The 16,548-nt window shown below is 39.3% G+C and overlaps 3 protein-coding genes across 4 annotated transcripts in view; 1 reads left to right on the top strand and 2 right to left on the bottom strand.

Annotated features, from left to right (window-relative positions):
- LOC308146751 (protein O-mannosyl-transferase TMTC2-like) overlaps positions 1-3,109 on the top strand; it is a 59,146-nt gene extending 56,037 nt beyond the window's left edge. For both annotated transcript variants that reach the window (XM_080518663.1, XM_080518664.1), the window contains exon 12: positions 2,574-3,109. In XM_080518663.1, the coding sequence (XP_080374789.1) occupies positions 2,574-2,771 (198 nt within the window). In that variant the 3' untranslated portion in view covers positions 2,772-3,109. The remainder of the gene's footprint in view (positions 1-2,573) is intronic.
- Positions 3,110-8,454: 5,345 nt separating this feature from the next.
- LOC308146702 (protein mono-ADP-ribosyltransferase PARP11-like) lies at positions 8,455-10,618 on the bottom strand (the record flags this gene model as incomplete). The annotated part of the gene is made up of 5 exons (XM_080518605.1): positions 8,455-8,723; positions 8,841-8,989; positions 9,079-9,212; positions 10,360-10,428; positions 10,523-10,618. The coding sequence occupies 5 exons, from the start codon at positions 10,616-10,618 to the stop codon at positions 8,455-8,457; spliced, it is 717 nt and encodes a 238-aa protein (XP_080374731.1).
- Positions 10,619-12,335: 1,717 nt separating this feature from the next.
- LOC308146450 (protein mono-ADP-ribosyltransferase PARP11-like) lies at positions 12,336-16,275 on the bottom strand (the record flags this gene model as incomplete). Its single annotated transcript, XM_080518263.1, has 8 exons — positions 16,118-16,275; positions 15,775-15,899; positions 14,641-14,761; positions 14,479-14,554; positions 14,267-14,339; positions 13,638-13,765; positions 12,771-12,922; positions 12,336-12,652 (listed from the first exon to the last, which is right to left on the bottom strand). Exons 1-8 carry the CDS (start codon positions 16,173-16,175, stop codon positions 12,336-12,338), a joined length of 1,050 nt encoding a protein of 349 aa, XP_080374389.1. The 5' UTR covers positions 16,176-16,275.
- Between the last annotated feature and the right edge of the window lie 273 nt (positions 16,276-16,548).

The following is a 16,548-nucleotide window of genomic DNA, read 5'->3' as shown; positions in this document are numbered from 1 at the left end:
TAAACCCAACCGCACCCAGTCGGACGCCACATATTAAAGCCAAACCTTTTTTTTTTTTTTAACTGATAATGAAATAATACCTTTGAAAATCTGAGGGGACAGATTGTTATATCAAGGCTGTGATATTTTATATAATAATGTCAGTATTTCTTGGAAGCTAATGGATCTGCTACTACTTCCAACAATTATTTTTAATTTTTACATTTGCTTTGCCGTGTCAGCCAATTATCTATCAAACTTATGTATAAAAGTTATAACCACCATTTGAGAAATATCATGCTGAACAATGCAAGTATTTTTGCTTTTCTTTTCATTTAGCTTTCATACTTGCATTCACACACTCGCTCACACCTTGTCCTTGTACTACCTGGCAAAAAAAAAAAAAAAAAAGCATTGACATAACTGTCTGTCTGCTTATATCCTGTGAAAACCTTAAAAGCTCAATAAAACCAAAGCAGCGACGAATAGCGGTTGTCCATTATGACTTTGGAACTCACGTGTTTATGTTGTACCCTCTAAAAAATATAAGTTACCTCAAAGTCGTAGTCATTATAAATCAGTCTGAAAGCCTTCATGTGCACCTTTCGACACGCTGAGGGCTCCTCTTGTCATTTGTCTGGAGTAAAGTGCCTCTCGTCTTTGACATTTGTCTCCGCGCCCATCTGCTTAGTGAATGACAGTTGCTCAAATATCTGCCTAATCCACGAGCTTTCAGGTCATGAAAGATTCAGTGTCGCCTCTACGTGCCGAAAAAGACAATAAATGTGTGCTTCCGTAGAAGTTTTTACACATTGAGATGCTTTATTTATTCATTCAGATAAAAAAACCTTTCTACAACTCCAGTGCTGAACAAAAAAAGGCATTGTTTACTGACTAGGATCCAGTGTGTGTCATTTGTTCCATGCAAATAAAAGCGATTACACTTGAGCTCATGAGGTAATTTTTTCAGAGTTTATAGTCATAATCCGAAAGATTTCAGCTCTGGAAAACCTGGGGTTACTTTGGCAATGGCGAGTGTAGTTTAATGCGACGGTAAACACCTTCTGAGCCACAGTCCAAAATACACCACAAAACAACTGAATAATACTGACAATAGCATGCTTGTCCAGCTTTGTAAGGATTTGCTTTTTTCAAATGAATTACCACCACTAGCTGGTTTTATATGCACAGGGATCTCTCACCAAGGTGTAATGACAAAGGAACCGTATTTATTTGGCTCACAAGGCCTTATTTTCCAATTAAAAATTCAACACAGCTTTGAAGAGGTTTCCATTATGAAAACATGGAAACTAAAAAGGTTGGCAACATCCCATATCAATTTTAGTTGCTGTAAAAAAAAAAACCTCCAATAATTGCGTTCTGTTATTTTTATGATCCGTTTCTTCTTGAAATAGTACAGCTCTACGACAGCTCCCGCATCAGATGGTGAAAACAAGCGTTGTGCTGAAGAGTGGAATGTAAACGAGTCCAGAATCAGTGCAGAAAAGAGGCAAACAGTGGTGTTTGGGGGAGAGAGAAGTCTGTGAATTTGTTGCCAAGTTGCTAACCATATGTCATGCAGCGAGGACGCGGGGCTGGGAACAGCGCCAGGTCCGGGGGATGAGGTGCAGACGACTTTGAGGATGAGAGCTGGGTGTGTTTGTTAGTTATGGCTTGCCACGACTTGGATTTTATGCAATCCTGCAACTGGTACACAAAGTCAGAGCCAGATGGCTTCACTTTGCAATTTCAAAACATGGCATTTCATCATATAGAAATCCTAAAAACATAGCTTTTAGTACAGCTCTCAATAATTTCTTTTAAGAAAAATGACTTCCGCACTCAAATCTGCAGCCTTTTTTTGTTTTCTGTGTCACTATGAAGGGACACACCTCCCTCTTTTGCCTTGCTTGCAGTAAGAATGCATGTAGGTCGCTATGATTCTCACTTCTTTTTAATTTTCTATTTTTAAGACGCCTCAATTTCACATATCCTAAAACTGTTTCCGTTCTCTTTTGTGCTAAATTGACAAATATGTTTAAATATGTAGAATTGCAGAGTGTGTGAACAACACCCAAGAAAACCTGCAGGTAAAGGAGAAAATAGGATTGAAAGGTAGCGAAGGAATTGCGATTGGGCCGTCAGTTCTTTACAGTGTGGTTTCATAGATGTATAGTCATGCCTAATAAATGCATGTGAGCATTTATTAGACATATATGTGATCATATATGTGATTTTCATAGAATTAAACAAATGAAGGATCCAAATATGTCAGTAACAAGAGGCATGAGAACAATCTATAAATTAAACCAATTGATGGATGGAAACAAAATGTAATGTAGATGAATTGAAAAAATGAAAGCTGTTACCTTTAGGCTTAACCCGCATCCACAATAAACTGTGAAGCTTCCTATAATGTGGATCCCACATGCACGGCTGTGTCAAATGTAAACTGAGAATGGGAGCTTCAAAATAGTTCCCCGGTCAAGGTCAACCCAGTTGTCGCAAGTACAGCAATCCTGTGACACTCTGACACCCTACATGTCACAGTAGTTTACTTTTATTATCATCCTGTTTTTTTTCCTATTCCGCAGTATCCAGCTGCTCTGATGAACCTCGGTGCCATCCTCCACTTGAATGGGAAACTTCCCGAAGCGGAGGCCAACTACCTGCGAGCGCTGCACCTCAAACCCGACGACGCCATCACCCAGTCCAACCTGCGCAAGCTGTGGAACATCATGGGGCGGCAGGGAGTCAGGACTAAACTCGGGATGCAGAACGGCGACGTTTGAACTGAGACAGTCGCACGCGCTGCTCCCCCGCCGATGCTGTGGCATCGTTCTGCAGGAGAAAGGGCCGACGGCTGAAATCTCTCCTCACTTTGCTGATTTGTAATGCTTGTGAAAGACATTCCGAGACTTGGCACGTCTGGGATTGAACTCCTGCCTGACGGTGCGTCGCCACTAGTGCCGGGTGATGGCTCCGACTTGGACTTCATGATGGCTTACAGGCAAATGTCTTCTTTTATATGAAATTGCAACATGCTCCGTGAGTCTTATTTCAGCACCCCAACATTTGGTTTATTTAGAGCCCATGTAGCAAAGGTCGATGATAATTCCACCGGATTGTGTGAGTGCCAATGAGTTAATGGTTATCATATTGGTTTTCATTATACCAGCTGGTTTGACTTAAAAGAGCCAGTCCACATCCACAGTTCTACATCACTACTGCTTAATGGCTGTATAAAGTCTTTTGTGGCTCCAGACGGAGCGGTTGATTATCTGTGGGGGGGGGGTCTTGTGTTAAAAACAGTTTACCACACCTCTGTGGCACAAAACCAAATATAGTTAAGTTGTGGTGTGGACAATGTCGGTAGCAGATTTTGAAGAGAAAGGACCTTTGCTCGCCCATCCCCACCCTCACCCTCCACCCATGACTTTCTCTCAGGGTGGTGTCCCGGACACAGTCCAGTCATTGCGTAACAATAGAAGCATGCGAGTGCAATGACACCTTCTGGCACCAGCCGGTGACACAGTGGTGTACAGTGAGCTGATCCAAGCAAGTAAAAGCAGGAAAACACAAAGCCAGTCTTGAATCTGCTGCGCCACTGACTTGATGATCATTAGCACCTGGTGCATTATGAATGATTGTGACCGTGAAGTCACAAACAGCTCCTGAGAAATGTTCCCCAGCGGTGCCAAAGCTTGTATCGAGTCTCTACGCCTCTCGTGCCAAGCAAGAACTGTTTCCACTCATTTGTTGTATCCTTCGTGTCAAAATGAAGATTTTTTTTTTTCATTTCATGTGAATGAACTTAATTTATTAAAATTTTTTGAATGTGGAAAATGCCGTTTCACCGTCACATCAGCCCACCCGTTTATTGTTCCTCCAGATAGATAGGCTACAGTAGGCAACAGGAACGAAGCGATAAAGTCTTTTTTTAATATATGGGTATTTTCTCTCTGCTCAGGGACATCAGATTGTGATTCCTGTCACAGAAGTAGTATGTGACACAGAGAGAGCTTCTTAAAATGATGTTAGGTGTTATTTTTTATGATGTGATATTTGGTTAAATTATAGAAAAGTGTGTAGCTGGAAAAGTGTTGTGTTTTGTAAAAGAAAATGAAATGGTTTTTTTTCCACAATAAAACATGATCTTCGCTCTCAGCTCAGTTTTGTCCAAGAAGTATGTCACCGAAACATACACTACACATCCACCCTTCTTCTACACTTGTTTTTCTTATTTTTAAATAAGTTAGAGCCGATCCCAGCTGCCAATTGGCTAAATATTACTTGGCTTTGATCCAGTGGCTTCATACACCTCTTACTACAAATCCTACCTTTTTCCTGTTTAAGTGGGGCTGAGGAAACCTTTCTATAAATGTCCCTCATGACTTGTCATTTCTGTGATCAGAAATACTGACTTTCAAAGCTTTTGAAGACACTGGGAAAAAAATTCTGTAATACCAAATAACTCGAGCAAGGCACAGGGGGAGGGACATTCACACAGAAATAAATTGTGCGGGTGTTTTTATATTTGTTAAATACACAGATTTATGAGTGGAACACGGGAATACTTCACTTCTTGTATGATTCAACATTAACATAACTGGAACACTTCTTGGAAATAAAGTAATTGCAGGAAGGGGGAAAAAATGTACAGTCGGCCACACAAGTAATTTACAATTAATGCCTGAGCAAATACTAAACAAAGGCTCGGTGTCGCCGCTGAGAGACAAAAGAATCAGCCGCCAGCAGGCACCAGACTGTCACTCAGAGGCAGATCTGCAGGAGACTAATCAAACTCCCAACTGGAAGTGTCACTCATGAACAATGAACTGCCTGCAAGTATGTTGGCCTACAGAGTTGTGTTACTAGCGCTCGGAGCCACGGCGACATCAAAAGGTGTCAAATCCATTGTTGGAGGGGAATATGACATAAATAACAACTGAAAGTGAGAAAAGAATTGTTTGACATTTGAGAGGAGCAAGCTCCGCACAGAGGCCATTACCATTAATCACAGATGGCTTTTTTTGTGTGGTTCCCTTAAAACATCAGTGCAATCAATCAATTTTTATTTGTAGAGCACTTTGCGCGCAGGTTATTAGGATTCTTAATGCTTGCAGCAATGTTTACATGGAGCCAAAATAATTCCCAATTTTCTCATCACAGGACTTTGCAAATGTTTTTTAAATTTTGAAAACACCATGTCGGTGGAGCTTGTTATTTTTAGAAGCACGGGAAAGAGGAGGTGGAGCAAACAGCCAACAAAGCCGTGGGTTTAGGACAAAAATCCAAACACAGAAAAGAAGAAGTCGCGTAGAAATCACAGGGACTCAACAAAACACAGACAAACCAGCAAACAAGACACACACGAAAAAAGCCTATTATACACCACAGCCATCAGGTGCAGACAATTACTCTCAAGCTCAGGTGAAAGACATCAAGGAACAGCAATCAAGACAATAAGACAAGGCGAAGCCAGGGAGCCTGACACAAAAGGCAAATAAATAGATATTGGTTTGGGAGAGACACTGTGTTCATACGAACTAGAAATATAGATTGTCTTGGGTAACTGGTGCACATTTAATGAGACAGTTGGAAAAATGTGCAGTTTTATCTGGCAAGTATCATGCAAAGGTCTTAGAATGAGAGTTTTGTCAAAAGCCATCCAATTTTGTACAGTTGATATCTTGTCACTGCTAAACGAGTATCGTGCAAATCTGCAAAGTCCGACAACGTGCTTCTGGACTACATTCGAATTTTGACTTCTTAATGTGACCTGTATAAAATACAAATTCAGTCTGATTCTATGAGGAAATCGCCATTAATAAAAGTATTTCCTCACATTTCTAGTGTCTTTGTGTGTTGTTGCAGCCTGGTGAGATACCGGCTTCTCAAGATAACTGACAAATCAGAATCAAAGAATGTGGGATGAGTCTGCCGGCTATATAGTTGCTTTATCAAAAGCAATTTAAGAGAAAATTGATTTCCCCCCCAGTCATGTTAGCTCATCTTTGTTTCATTGGTGAAAGAGGACAGTGCCAGTGCCAGTCTGTCTCGTCTCAGGAACGCACACACACACACACACACACACACACACACACACACACACACACACACACACACACACACACACACACACACACACACACACACACACACACACACACTAATTAGAGTTGGTCTCCCCACAACATGTTGATATCATCTGATCAAGCAGACATCAAAGACCTCATAATCACATGCCAGACTCGCAGCGCACCACTAAATATTTAAGAAGATATCAAACTAGACTCACTTATTGACTTGCAGGAACTCGCAGCCCCAGTTTGAGAATTTCTAAAGTCTGCACAAAGACTGTGCATAAATCTTCGAGGACACGTTTTTGTTATATAATAATAACAGAATGAAGGGAGTTGTCTATTTATGCAAAAGGAAAAAAACTGGGTTTGAAATGCCATCTGCCAGATTGAATCTGCCCATCTTACCACACAGGACCAATTAAATTCATCTCAAATATTTCCTTGCGAGTTGACGGCCGTCCCTGCAAACACCTCCATTAAATCGACACGCTGTCAAGAATACATCTGGCGTACCTCTATTTAGAAGAATGACAAAAAAGCATTTTAGAAAATCCTTTTTTTTCCTTTTTTTTTTAAAAATATGTGCGATTCAGCCATTGTGAAGTTTTGTTCGGTCACCTTTAAACAAATTTCTTCCATTAACACTGAAATGAAAAGGTACCATCCATTTTTTCGAGTAGACAATCTGACCTTGCTGCTTCATTACATTTTCTGTGAAAGAAGGTATTCTGTGTTTGTGAATATACTTTACACTCATCGACCAATTACAACTGAGAGATAAAGCAATACCAAAAGATAGATGAGTCTCTGAGGGCTTTATTTGAGCAAAGTATGTAAAGGAATTTATACAGTAGGTATATTTTTTCTTACATTGTGTGTCAAAAGGTTGAATGAAACATAAATACAAAGCTAAATTCTCCTCAGTATCCCCGCTATTGAAGGATTGTCACTCTAATACCTATCTCTACCAATATATTGCTGCAATCTGCAGCTTTTTCAGGAGTTGCTTCCTCCGTTCGTGAATGTGTTTCTTTTGGGGACATTCAGGTGATGGAGCAAATGACTTCCTCCAAATAACTCAGCTGAACGTAATGAGTCTTAAGGATTACTGCTTTGGGCCCACTGTTAAAACGGGCCTGTGTGGGTTATAATAAAAGCTGATTTCTTTTTTTTTTTACAAGTTACTGTTTTCTTGAGACTAATGGAGTTCAAAGAACACATTTCAAAAAAGAAACTAGTTACTGTTAATGGACACCCCCCCCCCCTTTTTTTTTTTTTTATTTTACTTTACAAATGTTTATTTTACTTTACTACTGTGTACAGGTGAAAACACAAGTGCTCCCTGAAATCATCCAATTGGCAGATAAAGGTAATAGAAATAAAAAAAAACAGCTTCTAAATTAAAAGTTGTATATCCTCAAATGTGGGCAAGTCAAATTTCCACTTCAAATCAAAAGATTCATTCAACCACTAATTACAACTGTCAATGCCAGCGAGAAGTTAGATTTCCATTTTGGAAATATCATGAGCTGCTACTTCGCTCTGAAATTGCACAAATAATTGTGTGCCATTCGATACAGTGACCAGCAGAAACCAGCAAATAGCTGAACATAAGCCAAAGCTGGGAAGTCTTGTCTTTGTCGACTGCGTCCTCTGCTGACAGTTTCTGGGAAATGCAGCTCACTGTTTCTTCTTTCGGATCGTTTGAAATGACGCTGCAGCAAAAACACTTGAAGTACAACAAAGCTATTGTTCATTCCACAGAGGTTACTAATAGCAGGTATTTGTGATCAGAAAGCACAACAGCCACAGGAACCTTGTCCAGAGCGTGCCCTGCCTTGACACATATTAAGCTACTTGAACACCCAGCAACCATATAAAACAAAATTGACTTTGTCGAGATGAATGTATTATGTGCATGATTTTATGAATAACTTCAGTGAGATTGTAGTTTTGCAGATTAGGAGACTACTTTTTGTTTGTCTGTTGGAAAAGTCATTTAATGTGAAATGTAGACATGAAAGAATCAATAAGTCAAAATTAAGTGCAGCCGCTGTTATGGATTGGGTGGGTCACTGTTGAAACCATCTATCTTAGTGAATTAAGCTTGATTTTCTGGAATTATGTGATCACCAGAAACTCTAGTCTCTGTTGTGAGAATAATAGAAATCAATGAACAGACCTAATATCCCTTATATCTACTTTGGATGTTGATATAAGGGATGTTTTGGTATGATCTCAAAACCACTACGTCAGAGCTGGCATCACAGATATGAAAAGGCTTGATAAAGATTAAACACATGCAGACATGTCACTTCCAAAGAAGTATTTATTTATAAGCAAACCGAGTATATAAAAGTCTTAAAATAAATGTAAGATTTTAGTGAGCTTACGTTCGATACTGAATCAGATACTCTGGATATATCTGATTGGGATCAAATATAACAAATATTGTGGGATCTTTGATGTTGTCCACACAGCTGTTGTGTTCATTTCCAAGACCTTGATCGGGTTTGCGGAGGTTTTGTTTGCCCACAGTGGATTTTCCAACTATGACCCGAGCCAAAATGATAGAACGGTAGGTTTCACCTGCCCTGTTATGACTGAAGCCTGGACTGTAATTATGTGCGTATGAAGCATATCTGGCGAAATATATTCCTGCAAAAGCAAAAAGATAAAAGAAAACGTCAATACACAAATTACATAATGTGGCATTCCATCCATCTGTAATGCACTTATTTACAAGAAATAATTGCACAAACAACAATCACTTACCTCGCCCGTATAGGCCGCCGTCTCCAGCTAAACGCAAATCAAAGTTGTACTTGCAAATGGTGTCAATATTATTCACGTTAGTCCCATGAAAGAGTCTTTCCTCTTGAACATCTCTGACTTTGTGAATCCTCATCAACTGTTTCCTTTTCCTCGGAGGGAAATAATCAGTGCAAAACAAATAGTTCAGAGGAGAAGAGGAATCAGGAAAGTGAAGCGAGGCCCGCTAACAACTTCTTACCTGCAATAGAATTCCCAGAGGTCCAGATTCTGTATCCTGCTGATTGCCACAATGGTTCTGCCCAACAACCTCTCATTCTCTACATAATGTGCCACAGTCTTAAACTCCTCAGTGGCTTCTTTGAGTGGGATTAACTTTCAAACACAACAGAATGGTATATTATCAAAAAGTGTTCATGAAAAGAAATTATGACAGTGAGAAAATACAAACTTTCTGTAATAGCTACATTTCTTCAATTTCTTTCTCTTATTATTATAAAATTATCATAAATTGCGCAAAATCATTAAATATAATTAAATAGTGGACATCTGATATATTCTGTTAACAAGATTAAAGAAAACATGCACTATACACACTGAGCTAAAAGAAATCCACTTATAAACATATTACTTCCAATGCTTCTTATAAGGTATATTTAAGATATTTTTTGACTGAATGAATGAATAAATAAATAAATAATCCTTTCAGTTATCGTAATCCGTGGCCTATAAATAAACGCTTTCTTTCTGTCATTTGTGGCTCAAAGAGTTTCACTCCATAAAGTTCACCCATGTTGTCATTCATACCAAAGTCCTGCCCAAAATAAAACATGTCATGGTAAACATGTTGATCCAAAACAGATCCAACAGATCCTAAGATGACTAAACTATGGCAAATAAAAACATTTCAGTGCAGAAAAATAAAATACTAGAATTATATGATGTAGCTGATTTTATGTAGTTTTAGGTGAGTATGAATCTGCTGTGTAACGTTTTCTAATGAATGGTGGGTTTAACATTTTAAAGCACAACAATATCCAAAATTGCAGGTACTGCAACAACCCTAAAAATCAACCAGGGAACATTTTCTCAGATGAATAGTTGTTTTTAACCAACTTTACCTGGTATGGTCTTGTAGGATCAACTGACTCCCACAAATCTGGAGGAGCAATAGAACAGGAGCAACTGGGAGGAAACAAATTGCAGTTTCACTTTCACTTGGCAAGAAACTAAACCTAAGCGTGTTTCATAAGTACACCCTGTAATATGACCAAAACACTGATTTTGTTTTTTACAATGTGTGTTTTGGCTCATGGTTTTCACCTTCTTTCTATGTTGAAGTGTCGTTTGATCTTTCTCTCCTTTCCTCTGGGGTCTTTTTGGGTCATTGCTGCATGGGAGTAAAACTCAGTTTAATCAAGTTTATGTTTATAAAAGGAGTAGAATTAAATAAAATTTGAATTAAATTTCAAATACTGTTAAAATCCACCAAACTGATGCCACTGGATGAAGAGATGCTTACAGTCCCTCTTTGGTTTCTCATGTAATATTGCTCCAAATCCTGACTACGAAATGGATTATCTTGGTCACCCTGCAATATAAAGATCACGCATTAGAAAGTTATACTTTGGAGTTAGTCATGTCTATCCATCAACTGACATGACCTGAATAAAAGTTGTGATTACCTTAAACTGGTGCCACTGTCCACAGTCCCCCAGATAATACCACACCCATGGGTTTTCTGTTGTATCCATGTCTTCCACTTCAGCAGTGCCCCACATTGTCTTGGGAAATAGACGAATTAAGTAAAGAACTCAGTACCGACGAACAAAACTCACCTCTCTTTGCTTGATTTGGTTCTGATTCTTCTGCCTCATCAACTGATACTTACAGCTACAGACACACCCTCTGATGTCAGCTGCTGAATAATTGACTTGCAAATAAACCTGTTTTCCATTCGTCAATATCTACCTGTAGTAGGTACACACAAGACGATAGGTAATGTGTTCATAATGATTTTATTTGTTGCAACGTGCAAGACACACACACACACACACACACACACACACACACACACACACACACACACACACACACACACACACACACACACACACACACACACACACACACACACACACACACACACGCTCACATTTGCCGTTTTGACCTAAATTATCAACCGATTGCTTCCATTCATAAACAAATGTCGTACAGGTAGTTGTAGAAAATCCACATCATAAATCCAGGTTTTCGCTCCTCACGACTCGAAAGACAGTCGTACAAAGAACTCAACTGGAAACAGGAAAGCGATGTTACATTATGCCGTTAATGTCATGACAGTACTACACATGTGCTGGCGACATTCTTTTTTTTTTTTTTTTCTTTTACACCAGGTCCAACAAGCCTACCTGGTTCCAGCAAGTACAATATTCTGTTGTAACACGATGCTAAAAACAGTGTTTGTTTTGTGGTTTTTTTTTTGGTTTGAAATGAATTTGTTACAAAATTCAAGCTCAGTCATTGTCAAAACCTTCATTTGAACGAAGTCAGAAAAGTTACACGGGAAACATATTGCTCGGGAATGACAAGTGAACACAACATCACCGCTTTATGTCAGTATGACACAATTACAAAGCCTTTCATGGAAAGGGGCAAAAAGGTCCATGGCTAATAAAACCCCCCAAAAAAATAAAATTAAATATGCGGAGGTAGAAGCATTTTATGATGCCTATATATGTTAAATGGTACAAAATACACGCAGACTGTGACGGGTCAAAAAGGAGAACACGTTTTTGGTTCTGTAAATACATAAATGTTTGGCACTGCGGATGTTGGGTGGGGGAAGAGGAAGCCAATGGCAGGACATCACCTATACTCTACAAGCTGCAAGTGCCACGCTTATTTTTAAACAGTTGACACATATTGAACGAGCAAGCACAGGTTTTGAATTTTCTTTTCTTTTGGATTGGGATGCAAAAATCGACACAAAGACCGATCCACAGTCAGTATTTTTAAACCTTCAGTGTGTCAGAAACTCTCAAGGTCAAGTCTGAATAATAAACTGTACAGAGTACAAACTGTGTACGGCAGAAACTCACAATGTTCGTCAATATATTTGTCCAGTTGCCAGTCAACCATGTAAATGTGCAGGAATATCTACAATACTGATGATGCTTTTGGATATATATTAATGTACTGTAATAGCTTTTTTTAAATTTGTTTTTCCAAAAACACTGTTTGACAATTGTTCCGATTTTGAAAAAAATGTGACAGGAACTTTGACATCTATACTTTGGAATATTGTGAGTTTTCGCATCGTCACACAAGGTCTTCATTTTCTTGCTTCTCGGGTTTCTCCAAAGGCACTTGAGATGATCCACGCTCTGGTTTTAGGCTGAAGTTCTGCTTCAAATCTTCATGTGGTAATGCATTGAATGTTTCCGCGTCGAAGATCCAGTCTCTTCTGGGGGGGGGGGGGGGGGGGGAATTGTGGCATCAGTAGAATTCGATCAGATACTCGGGGTAAATCTGATTGCTGTCGAAGATGACATAGATCTTCGGATTGGCCATGTCGTCGACACAACTGTCATAAAAGTTGGTGAAGCTGGCGTCCTTGGAGGGCGGCCTGCTGTACATCGGATGGCCGACGGTGTATTCTCCGACGAGCACTCTGGCGAGGAACATGGTCTTATAATGTGGCTCGCTTGCAAATATTGGCGGCGCGAGTCCGTGTCTCTGCAGCGTGTTGTTGTGTTTCCCTGTGGTGTGACAGAATTTGCTGGAGTATTTGGCGTCCCGAGCAAAGTAGCTCCCTGCAGAAAGGTAAACGAAAACAAAAACAAAAGCAAAAAGATAAAACAAAAGCAAATGTTGAAATCGGAGAAGAGGAGCTTCAGCGGGTTCTTCCGGGAAAAACACAAAAGGGTCTACCTTTGCCATAGATGTCGCCGTGGCTTCCCGTCAGCCGCCAGTCAAAGTTAAACGTACATATAGCTTGTATATTGCTGTGCCCGGTGCCGTGAAACAGCATCCGCTCCTCAATATCCAAAGTGCGCTTGACTTTTCGCAACTGTGTTTTTTTCCTTTGAGGAAAATCATATAAAAGGCAACACAACCATCAGCACTAATTACCACTGATCGTATATCACCATGTTTCAAAGCTGCAACAAAGTTAATACAACAAAACTGAATGTATTATTTGTGCATGATTGTCTTTATATAGATATCAAAAGGGACTGGTGGATATTTCTCCTTATGATTGCATCTCAACATTGAATATTTTGTTGAAATTTCTTTGTTTAAATGACCTAAAAATGCTGAGTTTTGTATTGATGCCCGAATGAAGCTTAACTTGACCTCTGTGACCTCTGTGCTCTGAACTGATAGGCCAGTGAGAAGCAGGAGGCGGAGCCAAGAAGCTGAAGCAGGAAGAGATGTGCAGGAGAAAATGATTGGTGGACTTTTTCCTCATTACAATGTTGTGTTGTTGTTTGTTTTTTTAATCAATAAAATGCCTTCAATAAATATGGACTTTAACCTTGTAGCTTTCTTCTGCTGTTATGTTTTGTCCCCCTGAGCCTCCACAGTGTTGTTTCACCACTCCCCTCTCAACAGCAAATAATTGCAGCTCGCTATATTTTGGTGATTTAATGAAGAAGTTATACAAACAAGAATAATAGTGTGATAAACTGCAGCTGGGTTTCTATGACGCAAAATACGATGCAATCAAATTTGTAAAATAAAACTGTCGCCAGATCAGTCACATCAAACTCTTTGTTTTTAAAGGTATTTGTTTACCTGCAGAAGAATTCCCACAAATCCAGATTCTGAATTCTCTGGATGGATTTGATTGGATGATCCATTGTCCGTTCGTAGAGGCGGGCCACTTCTTTAAACTCATACGTGTCTCTGACGAGCTGGATGAGCTGCAACAGCAGGAGGAAAAGAAAAGAAAAAATAGAACGAAAAGTAATGGTGAGCAACAGTAAACAACCTCCATCAGACTTGAGAATGTGTTTGTTATGCAATTCATTCACGCAACATTTACCTCCAAAGTAAAGGTTGTGTTTCGTCTTATTTCTCATATTAATCATGAATCAGCTTACTTTTAGATTCAGGTCAACTTAGACATCAAACCACAATTTTCAATCAATCAATTAATAAGCAGAGTTGGTGAGGTCATACTCATAATTCTCCTGCCTCTTTAATTTTCAATTCCCTTTGTCATTGCAACTAATAAAATCCTAAAATTACCGACCTCTACTGAATGAGTCTTACCTCAAGGCTACATAAGAGTAACAAAGACTAATTTTTCAGTGCTTTGGGAGAAAGTGACGAACTGACGGGGACAGCTTAAAAGAAAATATTTCCATCAAAAAACTCCAGAAATGCATGTACGTTCCTGTCGTAAGCTGAGTTATACACACCTGATATGGCTCATCTGTATTGATCCGCTCCCAGTGACAAGGGACAGGCAAAGCAAGATTATCACAAATAAACCTGAAGGAGACAGAGCAGTGGTCAGTGGGTCGTTTACTGCATGACTGTGGGTTCGACTTTCTGCACATACAACTGAACAAAATGACAAAAGAGAAAGATTTGTTTTCTGCTGCTTTATAAAACAAAAACAAACATTTACCTGAAGCCAGTTGCAGAGTGGAGGGAGCGCTTGATTGGCCGCTGCTTCCCCGTGGTTACATTTATCTGTCGCATAACTGGGTTGACATGGACATGACATGAAGACCCTTGAGAAACCTTTTGAAGAAAATCTTTCACATAAATATAGAGTTAATTATCGTACCTGAGAAGTCGAGCCTGTATGTGTACTTGGCTGTGTAAAATTCCATCACGCCCCGCTGGTTCCTGCTGTAGCACTGCTCAATCTGAGCGCTGGTCACAGAGCAGGCTGCACTGGGATCGATCTGTCAAAGAAAAAAGTAAAGTAGTGATTTCATAGTTAACAGACTGATGGTGAAAGAACAAATGCATTAACAGCCACACACAGTTTTGCCATCATGAGGATTTTGTACTTCAAAAGTAAAAAAACAACAAAAAACATTATTTGAGAAACATGTGAAGTAGATATTTTAGTGCTTGAGATTTGCTTCCAACATTTTTTTAAACATTTATCAGACCGGGCTTTAAAGTAATAAATTAAGGCAACAATCAATTCTTGAAGCAAAAAGGATTACTTTATTTTCTTCCATTGGTTGTTATCCATGTTACTTTTGGATTTTAATTATTCATTTGTTAAATAAAGGTGAATTGAAAAGATTTACACATGAACTGAGTAAACTAGCAAATGAGAATGTCTTATTTTCCCCTCCACATCATCAACTAAAAATATACATTTTAAAATATAAAACAAAATACATGACACATTAAAGAACAATAGCAAACACATTGCTGTGCTTTGCATCTTTGATTTGACAAGCTTTTTGAAGATATCATGGACACATTGTGAAATTGGACAGTGAGTCATGTCAATTCTGGATGAAGGTCTCATTTTTGTTTATTGTCATGTTTTTTTTTTATTTACATGTTCAGGAATAAATCAATGAATAGCTATAGCATTAAAATACGGGAAAAAAATGTTTGATCAGATGCACTGTGACACTGAAAAAGTGTTTTTTTTAAACACAATAACTTCCCCTATAAATTCTGAAATTTGGTTAATTCTAATCAGTTTTGCACTTACTCTAGCATTTCCCTTCCTTTACAAAGGTCACAGGTGAGAAAACATCATGCAACCCATGCATGAACTCCCAGGTTTTAACTTTGATTCCCATTCAGAAGTTTCCCATGGAGTGACACATAAACACTTCTTAAGTGTCTTGTCTGCAACTTCACCTGCAGAATGTTTTGATCCACAAACTCCACAAAACTGGAGCAATCAGCATAAAGTGTGGCGTTTGTGCGTCAAGCGGTGAACTACCTCGAACATGTGCCAGACTCCGCACTCGGCCAGGTAGAACCAGCACCAGTTGGGCTCTGAAGTGTCCATCGCCTCGATCTCAACCGACTCCTCCTCTGACGACCTGATGGCTAACATCGCTAAATCTGGAACCAGTACGAGAGAAAAAAAAAAAGACACGTCTGAGGCTTTTCACTTTCACGCCACCCGTGAACGTCAGTGAGACGTTTTAACGGGTGTTCTTAAAGGGCATTTGTGTGAATAAGTAACTCAATAAATACAAATAAAAATGAAGTAAGACAGCTCGGGCTAACTATCACTAACAGCTGCCGCACCCGACTCCTCTCAGACCTCTCGGTCTTACCGGGTTTCGGCCGCTCTCTAACTGCCTCTGTCGCCTTATCGGGATACAAAATCTTCATCCGTGACTGGTAAAGCTCCGAAAAAGTCACAGGGTCGGCTTGAGTTTGGATGATTAACGCTAAAATCCATTTTCTTCGTCCCGTGCGTTGTTTACTTTTGTTTCCTGGTTCGTCACCACTAATACGTCACTGCGTCAAAGTGATGCAACGCCCCCTGCACGCGAGGCTCCAACCCGGAGTTTGTCCCGGCAGGTACATAAAAAAAAACGAGTTTGTCCTAGCAGGTACATAAAGCATGTATATGTGATTTTCATTATTATTATTATTATTATTATTATTTTTTAATTCAGATATTTTATTTTGACGAAATAACAAAACAATTGCAATTACAGTTACAACTCCTTTATATTTTTCTTCTCAAAATGGTGAAGGA

Source organism: Blennius ocellaris (genome assembly GCF_963422515.1).
Source record: "Blennius ocellaris genome assembly, chromosome: 22".
In the NCBI taxonomy this organism is placed as follows: domain Eukaryota; kingdom Metazoa; phylum Chordata; class Actinopteri; order Blenniiformes; family Blenniidae; genus Blennius; species Blennius ocellaris.
This window is presented reverse-complemented; position numbering and strand designations above follow the sequence as displayed.